Raw genomic sequence first — 22,538 nt, 5'->3', positions numbered from 1 at the left:
TGTCTGCACAGAAGATAGCACATAATGGCCATGGCAGGAAAATTCATAGGGAGCACTGACCTTAAAGCTTCTAAACCAGGGGAGGAGGTTCTCCCCTATCAGTGGACTTGGAAAGGGGCAGGGAGGAGATGAGGGAGGGATGGTGGGAGTGGGAGGGAATGAGGGATAGGGCTACGGCTGGGATACAAAGTAAATAACCTGTGATTAATATTTTTTAAAAAAAGCTTCTAAACCACTTAGCATTTTTATAGAGACCCTTCACTTTCCAGTTTCCTTTTCTGTGTTCAATTATTATTTTGTGTTGATCATATATTTTTAATCTTAAAAACAACTCTTTTGTACAATGAATGAAAGCATTGTTCTTTTTCTTGCTCAGCAGTGCTCAGTTGTTTTAAAGTTTAAACACTTGAAATAACTTCAATTCTTCTGAAGCAAAGAAACACATTATTTTAGCAAATCTATACTAAAAAATAACTAAATATTATATATTGTCTTTGTGAGACATAACCTTCATTATGTATCAAAATATCTACCTTTCATGTTTTTATAATATACTTTTGACTGTGAATTGTGTGTGTGTGTATGTGTATATAGCATAAATCTTCATTTGAAAAGCATATAGATATAATCTGTGGGAGAAAATACTATGGTTAACTAATAAACAGAAATAACTCACAGTGTTAAATATTATATACTAAATAGTCTATAAACTAAATGTTATATAAGTATGAAATTTTAGACTATTAGTGATCATATATTAGGTTCTTAGAAATTTATTGCAAATGTTTATGCAAGAAGTAATAAGCTATTATGTTATAAATACATTCAGTGGAAGATAAACATAAACTGGGTAAAAAAATCAAGTGATACCAGGCACAGTGGTACATGCATGTAATCGCAGCACTCAGGGAGACAGAAGCAGGCAGATCTCTGTGAATTTAAGGCCGGCCTGTCTACAGAGTGCGTAAAGGACAGTCAAGACTACACAGAGAGACGCTGTCTCAAAACAAAACAAAAATCAGGTGATAGCAAGAATCAGTTCCAGAAATGCAGAGTGTAGCAGCACTCATGGTGCTGGGAACTGAGTAGGCCTTTGCACAAGCTCCACCACTTACCACAGCCTCAGCACAAGAGGTGGCTCTAACAGAAAATGCTAATGAAGAATAAGAATATTCTAAAATACTAACGTTATCATTCCAAACAGAAATTTGGAAAAATGGAGACTAATGCTTATGCCTCAATTTAAATAGGACAATAGGTTTTCAGGAATCCAGAAACTCCGTCAGGAAGTAATAAGACATAATATTAATAAGGTACTATCTTTTAAAATATCACAAATAATCAACCATCCATCACAACGCTAATCTTTTTGGCATTTTTGGTGGATAAACTTTCTAACAAAATTATTTGTTAGATATCTATCTCCAATATCCATGTATTTGTGATGAGATGGTCCATTCTGAACTACCTACTGCCCTGAGAGATCTGCATTTGCTTTTCATACTAGTGGTTTAAACTAGACTGTCCAGCTTATAACCCATGCACCACATTTTTGAAAAGAGAGGAAATCATCTGTGTACATGTTTCAGTCAGTGAGAGAGGAATCTCGCTGACCAATGGAAGATCAAGCATGGACCTGAAAGGATAAAATCAAAATCAATCAAAAGCGTACAAAGCAGCCCAGTAATAGAGTGTTTTAAATCTTAATGAGGTTCTTTCTACTTGCCTGTCCAAATACTTTCCCACCTATGCAGATCCATTCCTGCCTGTCCAGCTATCTCCAATCCTGATCCCTACTTAACTGGTCAACTGTCTGCTTCACGGGCCCAATTGCTATCTCATCATCCCGAAATTCTTCCTAGCTACCCGGTTGTTTCTCCCACCCCCCAAACCCGTGTCCTTCCATTTGTTCCCTCTACTCTTCCAAAGACCGTTTCACAAGCCCCATCACTATCTTATCCTATCAGATCTCTCCCTCCCCCTCCAGCCCCAGTTACTTCTGGCTTTCCAGGCAGTTTTCCTAGTCTACCTGCTCCTCTTCCTTCTGGGCCACCTGTCCTTCGAACTAATCCGCCCCAAAGTTCTCTGAACATTCCTGATTCTGACTCACAGAGCAGATTATTTTACAAAACTTTCAGACCGAAACATTTTCTTGCAGCACAGCATTCTACCCCAGCAACTCTAAAGCCTGCCCTTAACCGCCGTTCCCTTCCAACTCGGCTGGTTGTTTCCCCAGGCCCCTTGGAAGCTCTCCCTGTTTTGAAGCCTTCCAGTTTATCCGGTCATCTGACTCAACCAGCACCAACTCTCTCTTGTATCACTCCTTTACCTGAACATTCTGCTAGGTTTGATGTGTGTCAGGCAATTCAGAAATCTGTTCCACTAGCCACAACCTCGTCAAATCAGTGCCAGGCCTTTGTAGACCATCTGCCTGCCTTGGCTCTTTCCCACCCACCTCCCCGTCATTCTCCATCCTCATTTTTGCCCTCATCACCTTCTGCTTCCACATCCTCTTCACCCTTGGGAGTAGTTTCTTCCTCTTCATCCACAGTGTCTTCTCCTTCATCTTCTTGTTGTACCTCCCCTCCCTTACCTATTTCATCTATCCCTCTTTTGCCCTCTCCTTTGCAGTCATCTCCCTCTCCGTGTTTGCCTCCAACTTATCTAGCTTTTCCCTCTCCAGTATCTCCTGCTTCCTCTTCTTTCATGATTTCTTCTTCCTTTCCTCCCATGCTTCACTCTATCTCGATTTCTACCTCCCCATCTCCTTTTATTCCTATCCGTCCCTTCAATTCTCACTGGGGGAAGAAAGTAGAGAAGAGAAGAGAAGAAAGTGGAGTAGAGAAGAAAGGAATAGAGAAGAAAAAGTTGAGAGACGACAACTTTAAAGGTAAATGAATTGAGTTTCTTAGACCTTGTGTAGATTTAGCGCTGTTTTGTTTGGGAAGGGTGACTAAAGGGGAAAGGTTGTATAAGGGTAGAAAAGTATAAAAAAAAATAAAAAAAATAAAAAAAAAAAAAAAAAAAAACAGAAACATGCCCTCACGGTTCAGGAGTGTGCTAAATAGCTTCTCACCAGCTCTGACCTCCAGGTAATAACAAAGAAATAATTAGAAATATAGTAATGGTTGAATGTGACAATTCTGGTCTGTCTAATAGGTAAAGACATATGTGGGTATTGGAGATAGTTATATGTCACATGTGGCAATACGCCACCTTCCAAAACATTTCTGTATTCTGATTTAACTGGAAATAAATGAGTTGGTAATACATATTCTTGGGATTCATACAACTGGCCCTAGCACAAGAGTCAGCTGTATCCTTCATCCCCACTGTATCCTTGGAGGAATTGGATTTTTCACTTGGTATATATGCTGAACTGTAACAAGCTGTCAGTTTATAGGCAGCACAAAATAATAATAATAATAATAATAATAGGAGCCCTGAGCTTCCAGGCAGCACAACACTGTAAAAAAAGATGATGTCCTGGGCTGCAGAGATGGCTCAGAGGTTAAGAGCACTGGCTACTCTTCCAAAGGTCTTAAGTTCAATTTCCAGAACCACATGGTGGCTCATAACCATCTATAATGAGATCTGGTGCCCTTTTCTGGTGTATAGGGAGAACATTAAATAAATCTTTAAGAAAAAAAAAAACATCCTGATTGAACACACTAAAAGTATATTATATCGCAGATACTCCTTCTGTAGCATAAAAACATATGCTTATATTTCTGATTATATTCCTGAAACAAACTGGAAACAAAGGTTTTTGTTCATTGTTGAGCAAGAGCCACAGTCCTTTAGGGAGGTTATGTAGGGAGGACTTTGCTACCTACACTGACAAAGCAGCATTCATAACTTCCATCTGCTTGAGTCTCAGCCAGTCTTTCAGGATATAGGAATACATACTGGCCATGACACCAGCTAAGAGCAAAAGCTAATGAATATTATTACTTATTATCTAGATGATTGGTATCTAGAGAAATGGAAACTGGCTACAAATTCACAGGATTTCTTCCCCAGCGCAAGTGATTAAGAAAGTGGGAATACAGTAGGCAGCACCATGAATGAATGAGCATCCCAGTGTGCAGCTCTTCTTTACTGGCACTCTGGTCACACAGTCATTTTGGTCTATTATCCATTGCCTTAACGTCCTATTATAGCTATATATATCTCCAATATCCTTATATGTAATTATCTGGACATGTGCACATAGTATACAATTGTGTCATTTATAAACTTATAGAAATAAGTTAATTTCATTAAATGTACTAAATCTTTTCATATCTGGTTCACAGACCTATAGATTCTGCCTTGCCTTCAACGTTGTCAAAAAATGATCACAAACATCAGAAATATCTCTTACACAGATTTAACCATGAGAAAGAAATGAAGGACGACAACATAGCAAACCTATCTAGTAACAAAAATGTGTTCCAGCTTAAACTGGAGGAAATACAGAAACTCCTAGAGAATCAACATTTAAGCGATTTGCAAGTATGAACTATAACTATGTTACTAGTGTTTTGATTTGTAGTAATAATTCTGTCCTCCTTGTCAGTGTTTGTGGAGACTATAAAAATACTGCAGTTGAGTCAGCACAACTTCATCACAGATGCTAAAAGAAAACTTGAGTGTTTTCTTGACCTCTCTTTTTTTCTGTGTTATTTTTTTTCCATCTATTTGAAAAAAAATGTGTTTTCTGAGTGTTATTTTCTGACAAACAGAAAAGCTGTTTGAAAGTACAGTATTATTGTTAGAGATTATATTACAAAACGTGACCTAAAAATCACAACGCATATAGATGTTAGGTTATTAATTAAAAGGACAAAAAGTGTTCTTTAAGACTGAGCCATGTCTCCAGCCCCTAAACCAACAGTTCTTGAACCTAAGTCCACATACTTCCATAAGAATTTGTAAAATAAGTATAAGACCACTGCATGGATCTCATTTGGGAATTGAACCAACAAGGCCCTGGCATACATTCTGTTGGAATTTTGTTTTGACACAGGATCTAATTTAATTTAGCCCAGGCTGGCCTCAAACTCATTATATAACCAACACTATCATTGAACTTCTGACTCACCCTGACTTTATTTATTTTTATGAATACAACCAGCATTGAAAACTTTACTCCAGACCTTTATAAAAAAGAATATCATTTCTACCAACAGACATTCACACATTAGGGTCACAGAACTTTATTTTTTTTTTAATTCCCTTTATTGTTCGAGAATTTTATAAGTGTGTATACGCCTTTTCTTCTAGCTCCTCCCCTATTCCTGAGCATCACTTTTCCCTCCCAACTTAAACCCACTGAGTTGACATATAGTGCTTCCTATATGGACATGTGTAGAATTACCTAGTGGACCTAGCAGCCTCTCTGGGACCACCCACGATCTCAGTATGCAAGGGGTACGGTTCATGAATTCACAGTCTAGCTGATAAGCAAGTGGTAATTGACAGCTGCTGTGTCACAACCATTTTAAGAGTCTTTTCTGTCCAATGAAGGTTTCAAAAAGAAAGTATAATCTATAAACAAGTATTTTTCAGAATTTAGTATTATGAAACCTTAAAGAAACTCCAATACCATAAGTGGGATAGCAATTATTTCTAAGCTATCATGGTGGCCAGAATAATTGCACAGTTACTTTGGGAGTTGAAATGAAAGGAAGTAAATTTTATTATGATTTTGTTTCTTATTTTTACCATGAGATCTGCTTCAGAGGTGTAGCTTATGTTATACCTATATTGTTTATAGTCACATTATCTTTTAATGTCTAGGAGAATTGAATAACAATAGTGTGAGTCTACAGCATAAAACAGTTTCGTTTTTTTCCTCCCTCAGAAATTTTATGATGAAGTTAATCAGATAACCAATTCTGAAACTCTCTCAAGTATAGACAGCCTTGAGGCTGCAGAGCGTGAAGAAATATACGCATCACTTAGTATGGCACCTTCCACGTCAACCCAGCAGAACTCTGCTCCCGTCAAGTCAGCAAATCTGCAGTCATCTCATTTAAACTCCTTTGATGAAGATAAGCTGTCAATCTCTAAAACTCAGCATATAAACAATTGGCTTACAAACTTAGATACTCAAAATGCTCAGCCTGCCACAACTTTTTCAGATTTTTTAAGTAAATTTAGTGTTCTGCCCTCGTGGGAATGTTTTAATAATAAAGAACAAAATCCACCTACTTTGAACAGAAATGTGGAAAAAACCACAAGAACTGCTAATGATTCGGTGTTCTTTGTATGTAGTCCACCTGTAGATGCACTAGATAAGAAAGGAGAAAGCACCTCTGAAAGTAGTACTGTGAGGACAAGTGATCCCACTGATGAAGCACACAAAAGGGAGAGGCCATCAGTTATTAAGAGCCCAACATTTAAAGTCAGTGGAGCCTGGACTACTCCAGAATCTCTAACCCAGGAAGCAGCTTCATTTTCCATGCAAGAGAGACTGTCTGAGTTAACTCAGGGAAACAGAACTGCCTCAATTCCTGCTTCATTTGTACCGGTTTTGTCACCTAAAGCACAGTCAGGTGGGCCTATAGCCGAGAACATCACATGCATAAAAGAAATCCACCCCGTGCAGTGTTCTGATAAGTTAGATGAATTGAGAGATATGAAATGTGAGAGGATGAACTGTTTTAACTATAATAAAGAAAAGTTGCCTTTATTTTCAGACAGTTGTCAGGCCGCCTGTGCACTGCAAAGTTCTTATTCGCAAGATAGAAAACACAAAGCGGGTGGACCATCGGCACCGCTGTACAATGTAACTCCTGACTTACCTGACCAGCACAGCATGAAACACAGCATCCATGAGCAAAATGGGGTGGGGCTGCTGAAGAGTATATTAAAGAAAGAATCCAGGTATGAACCTGACTATCTCAGGGCATTAGTTATAAGTCAGGATTTTAAGTTTAGACATCAAAAGGCTGAAACTATTAGAGATAGTATTGAGTTAACAAAACAGAAAGGCAAAGGTACAGAAACCCCCAAGGCTATTAAAAAACTGCGGTGGTTTGACGAAAACGATAACACAGAAAACAGTGTAGATGCAGGTCACCTAGTGAGGAACAAGGCCGGAATAGCCCCACAGAGGTTACAGCCCTCTCACACCAACCGTGGCACCTGCAACCTAACAAGTGTTCCTGGTTCTACTATACTTTCTGCTGGTGGAAAGAAGGCCAAGGCTGATTCTGTCTCTGAAAATGTTACTGATGTAGGAACATCAGTAACTGATGTCCGTTACTGTGAAACGGACAGTATGCCTGTGAACTCTTCTCTCCCTTCAGACTCTAGCATTGCAAAAGAAGCCTGGTCAGCCTGCAGAAGAGAAGAGAGCAAAGCCCCTGTACATGCTGGTGACCCAAAAACTCTGAAGGCTAAGTCTCTGAGAGGAGCAATGCTCACTAGACGAGCAGGGTCTGCAAAGGACCAGAAAGGCCTTGTATATATGAACAGAAAAGCCACTGTCAGCCAGCCACAGTCTTCAATCAAAGCCAACACATTGGCCCAAACTCAGGGGAAACTAATTATGCCTCATCCTCCACCTAAACCACCAACATATATAAACAGTGGTAAAAATATGCAGGTGTCTCCATGTCAATCAGCCATACCTGAATATTCTCAAAATGTCACAACACAGAACAGTTTAAGTTCTGCATGTGTGCTTCCAACAGAGTACCATTTGAACCAGTGCACTCAAGAAAGTATTCTCCCAGTCTCAGACACTTGTAACCTACTTGCTGTGACCCCAGCTCTCCCATCTCCTTACTCTTCTGAGTGCCAAACCTCAGCAAAAGGAAACTATTCAAATGGCACAGCTTTCCAGCAAGACGGGATGGTATACTGTACCCAAAGAAGTCCTGTTTGTGAAGAAAGCTACCAGTCTTTTACTCATAGGAACAGCGAAGAAGAATCAGTTGTCTCATGGAAAAGGAACAACGGGCGCCAAAATGAGAGGGCCACTGGTAAGGATAAACTTTATACCATCTTTTTATTTCTGGTTTTTCGAGACAGGGTTTTTCAGTGTAGGCTTGGCTATCCTAGAACTCACTTTGTAGCCCAGGCTGGCCTTGAATTCAGAGATCCACCTGCCTCTGCCTCTGCTTCTGCCTCTGCCTCTCCAGTTCTGAGATTAAAGGCATGTGCCACCACTGCCTGGCAAATGTATACCTTCTTATGAGAAAAAGATACAACCCTTTAGAGTCATATGAAATTTTTCTTAATGTGTATGGCAATGTGTACTGTATAGATAGTGAGTTATAATTTAGCCTTCTGAAAATAACTTGGCTCTCAATACTATATATAACTTGCTCTAGTACCTGGAGTTCTTAAGAGAATTGCCTAATCTGTGCTCAATTAAAATTGGAAACTTTTGCTAGCTTTGTCTTTTCTATAACTTCCTTGATGTCTGAAAAGAGAAAACAACAAAAAGCATCTGATAATTGTCCCAAGTAGCTCTGTCATTGCTGTTGTAATTAAATTTTCTGTCATGTAAATACCATTAAAAAACAGTATTTATTTAAATAGATAAGTTGCGTATTTATCATATTTTGTTTTGTTTTGTTTTGTTTTGTTTTGTTTTGTTTTGTTTGTTTGACAGAGTATAGCTCTGGCTGGCCTGGAACTCACTATGTAGACCAACTGGCCTCAAGCTTACAGAGTTCCTCCGGCAAGAACTGCTGGGATTAAAGGCACAAGCCACCATGCCTGGCTTACTTTAAAATATTTATATGAATTACTGTATGCTAATAATAGCTATAACTAGCCCTTGTCACGGTGGCAGGTAAAGGTGCTTTCAGCTAAACCTCACAACCTGAATTCAGTCCCTGAAACCCTCAGGGTAGATGCAAAAACTGGCTCCTTCAAGAGACTTCCAACCTCCACATAGGTGACCTGACATGTGTGTGCATGGCACACACAAGATAAAAAATAAATGTGAAATGCCTGAAACTTAAAGACATGTTTTTAAGTATGTACCCAGCTCTCCCATGCCTTTCCAGAACACTGCAGCTCTGCTGCCATCTGCTGTGTTTTCTGTTTTTGTGTAGGGGAAGAACAGATAGTGTTGTTCTGAACAGTTTTGAGATTCCCTTCTCTGTTGAATGCCACTGGCCCTATCACCACTTCTGAAGCCATTTTCCTCCTGTAAGGGGATGGACTAGAAGCCTATAAAACTTCATGCCAATAGAAATCAGTTCCCAATAAGAGCTGAGACTGTTCATGGAGGGAGGGAGAAGGAAAGTAAATTACTTTACTTTAATTATTACTTATTAGTAATAATATGCTTAAAGAGTTTAAATATTCATATTCAGTATCCTCTTTAATTAGACTGTGAGCTTTTAAAGAGTAGGGATTTTCTGTGTACCACATCATTCATTGTACCCAACAGGGCCTGACACTTAGTAGGCACCCTGACTTTTCTTTCTTTCTAACTTAGGAGATGTTTTTCTTTGATTGGTTAGTGTGTTTTGTTTTTTGAGACAAGATCTCACTATGTAACATTGGCTGCCTGGAACTCAGTATGAAGACTATACTATGTGTAAAACCACATCTGACTTAATTTTTAATTTTTTTATTTGTCAGTTGTTCTGTGTATATCTATGGTACATTTGTGGGAGTACCTATGGAAGCCAGAAGAGGATGTCAGATCCCCATGCAACTTGAATTACAGATTCTTCTTAGCAACCATATTGTGGCTTACAAGCATCTGTAAATGAGATCTGGTACCCTCTTCTAGCATGCAGGTTTACATGTAGACAGAACATTATATAATAAATAAATATATAAATAAACCTTGGGGAAAAAGAAACAAATGAAAAATTAAATACAAAGAATGTAACCTGAATCTCTTCATTACTTTTCTACAGAAATCTAGGTTTTAAGTTTCTTTCACTAAAAGTTTCTGTTTGCTTAGCTATTTCATGACTTAACATTAATCTTACAAAATATCTAAAAACCAGGTGTATCAGATTAGATAATATAAAATAAATAAGAAAGGATTCCTTTTTTGAGTTTCTACTCTAACCATCATAGAGCTAAGTGCTTTACATTTGTTATCTCAAACTTTATGATACCTTGAAAGATAAGTGAGGTTTTTTCTTCTTTTGTTTTTTGGAAACGGTTTCTCCATGTAGGCCCTGGCTTTCCTGGAACTCTCTCTGTAGACCAGGCTGGCTTCGAACTCACAGAGATTCACCTGCCTCTGCCTTCCGAGTGCTGGGATTAAAGGCCTGCACCACCACCATCTGACTTTTTTTTTTTCTGTTTTTCTTTTGGAGACAGAGTGATTTGTTTGTTTGTTTGTTTGTTTGTTTTAATCTCATTTTGTAAATAAGGAAATAAAATCGCCTCAAATCAAGAACCAATAGATAGAAAAATTGATATTTTTATCTAAATGTCAATGATTCTAAATCCTGCACTTTTCTATTAAAAGTGCAGGATTTCTCTTATCTATGTGATAAATGGTTATTAAGAAAATATGTGAACTCAGTGGCCTGCTCTTTGATCACCTCCGCCTCATGGGGGAGTAGCCTTACCAGTCCACAGAGGAAGACAATGCAACCAGTCCTGATGAGACCTGATAGGCTAGGGTCAGATGGAAGGGGAGGAGGACCTCCCCTATCAGTGGACTAGGGGAAGGGCATGGGAGGAGATAAGGAAAGGAGCGTTTGATTGGGAGGGGATAAAGAAAAGGGTTACAGCTGCGATACAAAGTGAATAAATTGTAATCAATAAATAAATAAAAAGGAAAAAAGAAAATATGATAAATCAGATTGCACTAATTAAGAAAATAAGATTAATTCAAACCATTTCTACATTAAAAGGTGGCATTTTTGTTCTATAGGAATTTGTTCATTTGCTTCTGAGTCTGAGGTCATTTCTGACTTCAGGACATAGGCCTAAATGGATAGTGTGAACAGCATGTTGTTCACATTTGTTTCTTTTGGGATAAAGGTGAACCAAAAGAAAGAGAAATTTGGAAGTGGATTAAGAAAGAATTGAGTGGGTTGACATGGCTTCTATTTTATCAATTAAATGTTAGGAGATTGAGTATATAAGCAAGATTAGAGACTGAGAAATAAAAAATGTTGGCAAGTAAAATGATTATGGAAGTTATAAAGCCAAGAGGAATAATATATCCTGGAACACATATCATGTTCTCAATCGCAGATTAATTCCTTGCATCAAAATAATTATACCTATCCTAATACGAATGTGAACAAATATTTATAATGAAAAAGACCAGTTGGAAGGGGCTCAGATAAAAATAAAATTAGACATCAAGCAAAGGATGTCACGAAAGGAAACTTAGTAGGAAGAGACACTGGCAAAGAATGGTGTTGCCTGCTACTGATAAATGCAGCATGTTTTATTATTCCACAAACAGCACAGGATCCTGTACTAAATACATAGCTGGGTGGGAATGGGCAGTTGAAATGAAATTTGAATAATAACAGAAGTCTATGGCCATTCCCCCCTGAATGTGCCTGATCTCATCTAAATAATAACAGAAATGTTTTAGGATTTCAAAGGGTCAGACCTAGAAATTTTAATAATGGTATCTTTAGAAATAACATTAAAAATATAAGCCTACGAGACTGAATTGAATGCAAAGATTTTAATGACTCCTGTACAGAAGTCTAAAAATACCACGAAGAAAAATGAAAGAAGGCCTGGGGAGAGAAGAAATTATGTACATGCTGAGGCTAACGAGTTCCAACAGCCTCTGCGAAAATTGTCAGGCTATCTAATATTTCCATTGTTAAATGCACAAATCAAGAATAGCTGAGACAATCTCAAGAACAAAGTTAAAAACTTTCATTGTTAAATATTATATCTAAAGCTACAATAATTAGCACAGTGTGGTAATTATATGTAGAACAATATATCAATAAGGTACAGGCCTACATAATTAATTGCCTGATTTTTAACAAGGGTGGCAATTCATAGCAGGGAAAAAGGTTCATTTTATCATTCACTTGGTAACTATATATAATCAGTAAAAGTGACACTTTTACTCACTCGTATACAAAAGTAAATTCCATGTGAATTGTTGATTTAAATATGAAAAATAAAAAGCTGTAGAAGTAATATGATTTTACTTTTAGGTAATAAGACATTTCTTATAGTCTATGTAAAAACTATATCAAGAACAATGATTAAAGTTGAAGTTTTTCATACAACAAAATAACAGGTTGAAATACACACCACTGAATGAAAAAATATATTTGTAATGCACTTTCCTAATCAAGACTAATAGGTAAAACATCTAAAAGACTACAACAAATATAAAAATGTAGGCCATATATCAGCCAGGGCTAAGTCAGAGAAGCTGTACCAAGGAAAGTGGTAAAAGGAGGTCTATTGCAAAGCAATAATTTTAGTGTGCAGCTCAGCTAGGCAAAGCTAACATTTGTAGGACAGATTATAAAGGGCAGACTAAAAGACTGCAAAAAAAAGGGCTAGCACCACTGTCAAAGCCCATCACAATTATCTAGATTGTCTTCCTCAAAAAAACTACAGCAATATTTGTATTGGTCTTTGAGCAACTGAAGACTACACAGGTAATAATTAAAAAAAAAAATTATCACTGCACTAGGAAGAGAGCACATTCAGTAAAGAGCTTGACTTGCAAACATGAGGACCTGTGTTCAGTCCCTAGAACCCATGTTAATAAAAATAGAGGGTGGAGAAAATGGCTCATCAATTAAAAGCACTGGTTGTGCTCATAAAGGACCTTGGTTCTTTCCCAGCACCCATATGGTAGTTCACAAACACCTGGAACTCAAGTTCAGAGGTTCCAGTGCCCTTTTCTGACCTCCATGGGCAGTAAGTACACAGGTGGTAAAGATACTTTCATGTAGGCAAAACAGTAAATTAATTTTAAAAAACGCAACAAGTGTGATATCATATATTTTTAATCCTTATAAAGTTGTCTTCTGACCTCCACACACATGCACCCTCTTGTGAATGAACACACACACAAAATGAACATACACATACAAAAAAAAAAAAAACACAAAGTAAAATACTAGAAGCTTTTCATAAGTAAAAGCCATCACGTGGACAATAAACATGCAAATGTATATTTAGACTGTTAGATACAACTGCATACATCAGAGTAGCTAAAATTAGACAAATTACCAATGGCAAAATTTTATATGAACTAAAAATTCTCTACAAAATTTGAGTATATGTAGATCTATGACCCAGCAATTCTAGACCAAGAAGTTGTGGATATATCTGTTACATCACAATGTATTTTAAGTAATTGTAAATATCATTTTATTTTGAACTGTATAATATGCTTTTGCTCTCGTGTTATTAGTCATGTTTCAGTGCATAGTCTTCAACTGTCTTGCCAGTTATGAGGATGTTTAGTATGATATCATTACTTCACATCTCACAGGAAAATATACCTGTAAGGTAGGACCCACTCTTCTCTTTTTTTGTAATTTCTAACTTTATGACACTAACTCTGAAATGGACACAGTGACAGTACACCAACTGTCATTACTGTTGAGGGGACTATACAGTGATGAGGAATGTGCCAGCTCTGCCTTGCTCTAACTCAGTTTTCCTTAAGTTATTTGTATCATCTTGGGGATTGCCATTGTAAGAATGAGGCTAAGAAACGTCGTAGGAAAATTATGTGAGGCGCACTGTGTACCCACCACTCACTCTAAACACTAAAACATCACATGAGAACTTGCTCAGATGGTACTTGAGATGCATAAATACACTTCCCTGGGCACACGACTGAAGAAAAAAAAAAAAAACAAAAAACACAGATGGAGGGCAGAGCCATTGCCACACCCTTGCTCTGGGGACTGCTTTCAGGATACTTGAATTTACTATACAGTACATTATACCTCTACCGTGCTAACAAATAACAGTGCCATGAAATAAGTTTCATTTCTGACTTTTTGATAATGTTAATTGGAATGCCTCTATGCTCCTCCTACATACCAATAACATGACTGTGTATCTTTATGGAATCCTCCATATTCTGCTCCATAGCAGGAACTGTGTAGAATGCATCCTTGCAAATGTGCCATGTGTAGAACTGAGAGAAACCTTCAGAAGTCTGCTGGCCACATGAAGGAGATATACAGAACTTTCTGCATTATTTGAGAGTAACTTGAAAGTTTCATGGATACATATTACCTACTCAACTTTCATAATTTTTATATTGACATTTGTTTAAGATTCTACTGTGACAAGAAGAAAGCAAGTTGTTGAAAATAATTGGAGAAACCTGTTAGAGCAGAAAAGAAAAACCTCTGGATCTGGAGGAATGAAGAACACTGAGCAAACGATTGTAAGTATCGTCTTAGCAGAATTCCCTTTCAGTAGTGGAAAGCTGCTTAAAAGACAGATGCTCTTGGTGTAAAGTATACCTCAGTATAAATATGAATATAACCAAAGCCATTCACGATACAATCTTGGAATCTTATGTTAGTAGCTTCTCATATTCAAATATTGCTATAGTTGAATGAGTCCATATACTCAGTTACCCGTGAGAACTTTTAACTATCTTTAAGCAGTTATTACTGGGGCTATTAAAAGTTACAGACAGATAGTTAAGAGTTCTAACTGCTCTTCCAGGTTCCATTTCCAGTGCCTACATGGTGGCTCAAAACAATATCTAACTCCTGTCTCAGAAGATGCAAAGCCATTTTCTAGACTGTTAAACACACAGGCACACAAATGTTACACACACGTACATTTAGGCAAAACATCAATATACATGATACAGGTTTTTTTTTTCTAAATAAGAAAAAATATTGTTTAATTTATTATTTATAACTAATTCTTTAGAAAGGCCATTTGAAGCAAAATTCCCCTAAGTTATTTAAGTATGCATTAAACAGGCAAGATAGTAATATTGTGAGTAGCTCAATATTTTTTAAAAACACATTTTTTTCATCTAGACACCTTTTATAAAAGATTTTGAATTACATAATGGTTTTGTCTCCAAGAACAGTTCAACAAAACGTAATATGACTTTTGGGATACAGATCTTGAGTAAAAGCAAAATAACAATTTTAATACAATGTAGAAATATGAGGGCTGAATAAGTATGGTTCAATATCACATTTCAGGGTTCTATAATTAGAGATTAATTTTAGAATATTGAGATGTGTGATAATTAAATAAAAAGCATTTTACTTCTACATGGAGCTTTTACTTTATCACTTATTTTTTATTTTTTATATTAATTTTTATATGTGTTTGGTGTTTTGGCTACATGTATGTCTGTGTAACTGTGTCATGTCCTCTGGAACTGGAGGTACAGACATTTGCGAGCTGCCATATGGGTGCTAGGAATTGAACTCAGGTCCTCTGGAAGAGCAGCCAGTGCTCTTAACTGCTGAGCCATCTATCTCTCTAAACCTGTTTTTTGTTTGTTCGTGTTTGTTTGGTTTTTTTTTTGAGACAAGGTTTCTCTGTGTAGCCCTGGCTGCCCTGGAACTCACTCTGTAGACCAGGCTGTCCTTGAACTCAGAGATCCCCCTGCCTCTACCTTCCTACTGCCGGAATTAAAGACATGCATCACCACTACCTAGCTACTTCTGATTTTTTTATAGAAATGTAATAGGGTGCTCTGTATAGAATGTATATTCTGAGGCAAAAGTTGAGGGTCTTACCATTCATATAGGAATTATTTTATACGGGCTCAAGCTTTTTACATGCAAGGCAAACACTGAGCCACACATACATAGCCCAAGAGGTATTAATTTTCATAAGCACAAGATTATTAATGTAGATAATAACCATGATCTAATTTTACCAGCAAAGCAAATTATTTAATTTATGATTGTGTAAATTATCATCTCATTATCAATGTATTCTTGTAGCTTAATAAATGTGAATATACCTTCCAGATTACAAATGTGATAAGTAATAACTAATAAATCCTTCCTCTTTGAGCTTCCATATTATTCCCAACAAACATACCAAAATATATAAAGGGAATACATTATATTTTTTAAGCTTTTATTAAGCTATATAAGATTTGGTGAGTGTATCACACACCTTTAATCCCATCACTCAAGAGGCAGAGGGAGGTGGATCTCAGAGTTCCAGGCCAGCCAGAGCTATATAGTGAGACCCTGTCTCAAAAAAATAGATCTCAACTTTAAAAGTTACAGACAGATAGTTGTTCAAACCACAAAGCATTGAACACCTCTTAAATACCTGAAATTGGTGTGCTCTCAATTGTTTTTACTGTTCTCATCTTCCACGTTTATTTCTCCTCCACTCCTCAACACTTCACTTCCCTTTCACATGCCTCTCACATAGACATCTCCCTAGAAACCTCACAAGGGCCTTGCTGCCCATAGATTGCATGAGTGTTCTGAATCAAAATCAAGTTTAAAATTGAAAACTGTTACCATTATTTTGTTTGGTTTTGTTCTTTATCTAGAGGCTAATGAAATACTCATTTTTACAGCAGTCCTTGTCACCATGTCTTAAGAAATATGTTTTAGCACCCCATCTTTTGCCCAACTCTGGTGCAAAGAATGTAGAACAGATGAAATTGAAAAGTCACAATTGTCATTTTACAGCAGATTTTTAGTCCAAAATGTCTCAAGCATAAAATGGAGCTAAGGCAGGGCTCAGGGTGGCAGGGACTGTTACAGCCATCTGTCAGTCACTCTTCAGATCAGACTGATAGTTAAGTGTCAGTACAGGCAGACACTCTAGTGTAGACTGTTGAGAAGAGGGCCTGGGTTTCCTTCAGGTCCTGTGGAATGGCACTTTCTGATGGTGTGCTCCACTTCACAGCAGCGGGGCAGCTGCCTCTGCTTTCAGGGTTGTAGAGATTTTCCTACCCTCCACATCAGCCACACTCAGATCTGCACTAGAGTGATTCGCACTTACAAAGCCATCTAAGTTACAAAGTATGACAGGATTTTTAACAGTTGTTCTATTTATCTTTTATTTCAAACAGTTGAATGCTACTCAGCATATTTTATTTTTCTTGCTATCCAACTGGAAATTTTGTTTTAGTCATAAGACATTTTTAAATATTTATTTACCAGGAAAAGGCTTTAATCCAATAGTTCTTGGTTTCTACACCAAAACAAAAGAAATGGACAAGTTATACAAACAGTGATAACTAAAAACACAGACAACAAAAGTTCTTAAAGGACCATGAACATACAATGAATTTTAAATGTGGAATTATATGTTTATTTAACCCATTTTACAGCATTATGGGCAAAGTGTCCCGCTAAGTCCAAGTGAAGCAATACCAGCTACGAGAGGTCCCAAACCTGAAGAAGGTATGTTTTACTGGTTTTTTCTCTCATTTTACTACAAATAGATGTTAGTCTCACATAGTACAGGAAGGCAGGGTGTTCCACCGTGATCTGCCTAGTCCCCTGAGAATGGGGCATGAGGAAAGGCCACAGCACGTGGTCTACAGAACTGAATATAAGACTGGGGGATTAGGTATGGAGGAGAGGAGGGAGGGGAACCATCTGAAGCTAGCTACCTGCTTGGCTACGTACTTGCTCTTCTAGTGGGCTTGGCTGGAGTGTTCCCAGAGAGAGCTTGCTGGAGCGAGGGGCCGAAATAACAGGATGAGTGGGAAGGAAGGCTGGGAGAGAAATCTGTGTTCCGCTGGAGATGGGGCTAGATGGTTGAGGAGGCAGCGGCACATGACCTGCCACAGAGATGGGAGTGAGACTGGGGGATTAGGAGCAGAGGGGAGGTAAAGATCTTCAGCTGGCCTGAGGAGCGCTACTGTAAAGATCTACTTGGAGCTTGGTACCCCGTGGTTTTTCTTTAAGTGTATTCTCTCAGGTACTTGTGTACTGTGCAGTTTCTTAGATATGAACTCTCCTTAAGTAGTTCATTCCCAGTTTGTTGTTTTAAACAATAAGGTACTCAGCTTAACTCAGCTTCTTTCTACAGCAAACTGTCTCCTGACTTGTCAAATGTGCCTATAGAATAAATTTTCAAAATTAAAAATTGGAGTAGACAAGATCTCACTATGTAGCTCTGGCAGTGTGAGTTGAAACCAGGCTGGCCTAAACTCGTAGAGATCTGCCTGCCTCTGCCTCCTAAGTGCTGGGATTAAAGGTGTGTGCCAATATGCCAGGCTTAGATATTTTCTTAACTGGGGATGGGGAAATACCAGATATAGAGAATCCTGACCATTAAAATGCACGCTGGGCTAGAGAAATGGCTTAGTGGTTAGGAATATGGCTGCTCTTTCAGAGGATCTAGGTTCAATTCCCAGCACTCGTATGGTAACTCACCGTCATCAGTAACTCCAGTCCCAAGAAATCAACCACACTCTTCTGACTTTCTCAGGCACTGCACGTGAGTGTTATATACTCATACACATAAAATAAATAAATAAAATTATCCCATCAATATGGCTGCCTAAGACTTGAACAGGGACACCACCAACAGACAGGCTAACAGGAAAGGGGAAAATTTCACAGGGCCCTTCTCCTAAACAAAGAACATGCAACTAAGAAATGCTGAGAGGAGGAAAAATTAGTCTTTCTCAGGGATGAGCCATGGTTGACTATCAAATACCAAGTGGTCAGCCCTGAGATATATATACAAACAACACTAACCGGATTCCCCAGGTTATATTTGTGTGTGTGTGTGTGTGTGTGTGTGTGTGTGTGTGTGTGTGTGTGTTTGTGTGTGAGTGTAAGAATAAGAAAAAGTGGCTATGATGGGGGGCATTGGAGGGAAGGAAGAAAATGTTGTAATTATATTTTAATTTAAAATAAATTTTAATCCTCGAAAAAATGTAAGAAAAGTAAAAAAAAAATGAATTAGTCAATAAATTATACAGTATACAGATTATTTGCTGACCTTTATTTGTGACATGAGTACATTCAGACATTCCAGTTAGTTGATATTAAGGTATTCAGGCTGCTCCCAAAGACAAAAGTGGTCAAGGAATAATTGTTCACTTCTGTAGTTTCAGGTAGTACTTCTGAGTTTCTGCTGGCAGAAAACCTTGTGAATTCTTCAGTGCCTGAGGATGAAATTCTAGCTGCCATGAACAGCAAGCAGCTACAGAAACCAAATCTGTCCTTAAGTAAAGCCCAACTGAATAATATCTGTGCACTGTCAGCTGAGGAGCAGAAGGTCCTGCAGTCTCTCCATCGCCTCAATGAAAGGCTGTACTGTAAGTGTGCAAGGCAGCCCTTGTAAGAAAGTGGTACTTTGTTCTTCAGTTTATATTATCCTTATTTAATTTAAAACTTTGAAGTAAAAATTAAAAATGTATCTGGATTATCACCTTAATAAATCATCTAAAAATGTGAATATTGTTAATAGTTCAGATTATTGTAGATACACCATTTTATTTATGATGATACCGATTTTTGTACTTCGCTGTCCTTTAGAAGTATATGAACATAAGCCAGGCATGGTGGCACATACCTTTAATCCTAGCACTCTGGAGACAGAGGCAGGCAGATCTCTGACTTTGAGGCCAGCCTGGTCTACAGAATGAGTTCCAGGACAGCCAGGACTATGCCGAGAAACCCTGTTTCAAGGAAGAAAAAAAAAAAAAAGACTTGAAAGAAATATATGAACATATTACTTGTGTTTTAACAGTAAATAGACTAGGTATTTATACTGACCACCATGAAAATAACTTTTGTGAGTATTTTTTTAAACCTCACTGTTGGATACATAACCCAGAGAGAATTGTTAAAGCTAATTAAGTGTGTGGGGCATGTAGCAGTGCCTGCAATATGAGCATGTAGGTGGGAAAAGCAGGAGGATCAGTGCAAGTGAAGGCTGGCTTTGATGACCTGTCCAGTTCCCGAAGGGCTGGCTCACATAAGATCCTGTCTCTAGGATGGAGAAAAACAGTGGAACTATTTCCTAACTAGGAAAATAGGTACCATAGGAAGATCTGTGCCTTCCAAACAAAAAGTGGGGAGGTTTAAAAAAAAAAAAAAATTTACATTCCTAAATTTCACTATTGAGCTGCTGAGAGCAGAGAGGAAAAGCTCTCTGGTGGTTTAGGACCGTAGCCTAGTGTGTTCCTCAAGGTAATTCCAACCCATGTTCATAGACCTGGGTGGTCTGTAAAGCCTGAAGTGAAGAACTTACTTGAAAATTATCTTAAATTTATCTGCTAATACCCTCCAAAAAAAATTGAGAGGAAGTATATTAATATCCCTTTTGGAGATAACGGCCTATATTCCAATCTTCAAAGAATAATCACAAATAAAATCTAAGGAAAATGAATAGTCAATAAACATTAAAAAACTAATCCACAAATTTAAAAATTTCATTAAAAACTTAAAAGTGACAGTACATACCAAAGAAGATTTTATGTAATAAAATTAACAGGTGCAAAAAATTATAAAATAACTAGTTTATATATATTTTAAATAATCAGAAATAAGTTTCAAAATTCAGTAATATGCAAATAAAATGACTTAGCCTGTTTAGGACATTAAAGGATTATGAATGGAAGGTATGATTACTTATAAACAACAGACTATAGACATCTGAAGGGCCTATCCAGAATAAAGTACGAAGGTGAGCAATAGTGAAACGAGCTTCAGTGACACAGGTGTAAGGAGACCTGGGGCTAATTGAGCGGTCATGGCTGCCAGGTTCTCCAACCTAGTGTGCACTGCCAACATACACAGTGCAAAGCCCAGCACGTTTCAAACAAATAAAAAGAACTTCTCTAAGTATGAGGCAGGGCCTGAGCTCAAGCCCCAGCAAGGAAGGGGAGGTGGGCTTCCTTGCATAATGCTGGCTAGCTGGCCTAAAACTCACTATATAGACCAAGCTAGCCTCCAACTGTTAGGGATCCACCTACCTCTGCCTAAGGACTGTTGAGTTTAAGGCCATAAGTTACCAAGACCAGCAAGAAAGAGAGAAAAAGAGAGGATAGAGGAAAAATAAAACAAAAGGAAATATGACATTTGAATAAAGATTGTTTTATAAAACCAAGATATTAGAAATTCTGTCTTACCAGCTTCAGTTGTATATAACTGTTCCTAATCAAAGTGCTTTTACTTTCGGACCTAATATAAATATACACATAAGGACTAGTTCTGGGATCAGCAGGAAAGGAATCTTATTTTCAATTTTGAATATTTTAACACATCAGGATTTCATTACTAATTCTTCAGTGATTTTCTATACATAAATAATTATTTTGTGTCATGGTACGATTTTTCAGATGTCCAAGAAGCAATTTTCAAAAACCCATCCATCAAAAATACTTTACAGTTAATACCACTTCTGGTAAGTGCCTTCTTTGGTTGTTTTGGGTAGACATAATAGAGGTAAGAACCTTTGGAGGAGGCTGGGGGAGACAGCTCAGTAGTTAAGAGTGCTTGTTTTGTAAAGGACCAGAGTCTGACTCCTGGCATCTCTGTAGTAGTTCATAATCACCAGCAATTCTAGTTCCTGGGGATCAGATGCCATCATCTGACATGAGTACACATACATGTGTGCAGGCAAAACATAGAGTGAAATAAATGACTCATTTTTACATGTAAGAACCCTTGGAGGTTTTTGGGGGAAGGATAAAGATTGACTGCCCTTGGTCCTAAAATCGTGACATAAAAGAGTAGGGTTGTGCAAAAACTGTACATCTCTCAGTCATGTCTCCTCTGCAAGTGCATTATTTGCACCTGTGCTTGCTCTGCCAGTGAGCCAGGGAAAGTCGCTGCTGCCTTCTCCACCTCACCAGTGCTTGACATGGCAACCCAGCAGGAGGAAAAGACTCCCAAGAAGAGGCTAAACTAATTTTTTTTGGACCTGCAAACATCTGTGGGCATGACAATAAAAGAATCCTCTGAACTCTCTTACAGAGCAGCCAGCCCAGGGCCAGTCTGTCTCCTGATGTTGGATCCAGAGTACAAAGAAAATACTGATGAGCTCTGGTAGTCACTACGTAGTGGGACATTATTCTGAAGAATTCCTGTAAATAAATGCTGTATTCTGCACTTATTAATGATCTAAAATACCAGACTTATGTTTATAAAAGCAAATCATAATGTAATTAATGGAGATGAATTTATTAGCTTATATTTATGCTACAAAATTATACTTTATTATGTATTTTCTTGATACATTTTTAATGAATGAAATATTTCATTGTTTTCAATAAGCATGCTACTAGATATAAATTTTCTCTATTTAAAAATAAAAGATGCTATTTTATTATTCAAATTATGTATTAAGTATGATAGTGAATCTTTGTTTTCTCAAATTCTAATAAATTTTTGTACAAGTATAGAAGAAGCATATGATTAATAACATCCCCCATAACTAATAAAGCTATTTATTTAAGACTTTGTAGGATCTCTGCTTTTTGTTACCAGGAAGTTAAATTATTAGATTGCATGCTTGTCATTAATATTATCATTTTATTCAAGGGTCATTAGGCTCCAAAAAAAAAGCTCTGACTTTAGAACTGGAGAGATGGCTCAGAGGTTGAGAGCACTGGCTGTTCTTCCAAAGGTGCTGAGTTCAAGTTCCAGTCAACTACTTGGTGGCTCACAACC

At 37.6% G+C, this 22,538-nt stretch overlaps 1 protein-coding gene across 3 annotated transcripts in view; it reads left to right on the top strand.

The window, feature by feature from the left end:
- The window catches only part of Cep126 (centrosomal protein 126), a 46,051-nt gene extending 23,786 nt beyond the window's left edge, over positions 1-22,265 (top strand). Inside the window, exons 2-9 of one of the 3 annotated variants that reach the window (XM_055615626.1) lie at positions 1,755-2,890; positions 4,371-4,497; positions 5,849-7,976; positions 14,220-14,332; positions 17,231-17,303; positions 18,968-19,177; positions 21,206-21,270; positions 21,843-22,265. In XM_055615626.1, coding sequence (XP_055471601.1) covers positions 4,390-4,497; positions 5,849-7,976; positions 14,220-14,332; positions 17,231-17,303; positions 18,968-19,177; positions 21,206-21,270; positions 21,843-21,905 — 2,760 coding nt within the window. In that variant the 5' untranslated portion in view covers positions 1,755-2,890; positions 4,371-4,389 and the 3' untranslated portion in view covers positions 21,906-22,265. Of the gene's footprint in view, positions 1-1,754; positions 2,891-4,298; positions 4,498-5,848; positions 7,977-14,219; positions 14,333-17,230; positions 17,304-18,967; positions 19,178-21,205; positions 21,271-21,842 lie in introns of all 3 variants that reach the window. The other 2 variants (XM_055615625.1, XM_055615624.1) reach the window with 2 other exon arrangements.
- Positions 22,266-22,538: the final 273 nt, after the last annotated feature.

Source organism: Psammomys obesus, unplaced genomic scaffold (genome assembly GCF_907164565.1).
Source record: "Psammomys obesus unplaced genomic scaffold, mPsaObe1.curated_primary_1811, whole genome shotgun sequence".
Lineage (NCBI taxonomy): Eukaryota > Metazoa > Chordata > Mammalia > Rodentia > Muridae > Psammomys > Psammomys obesus.
This window is presented reverse-complemented; position numbering and strand designations above follow the sequence as displayed.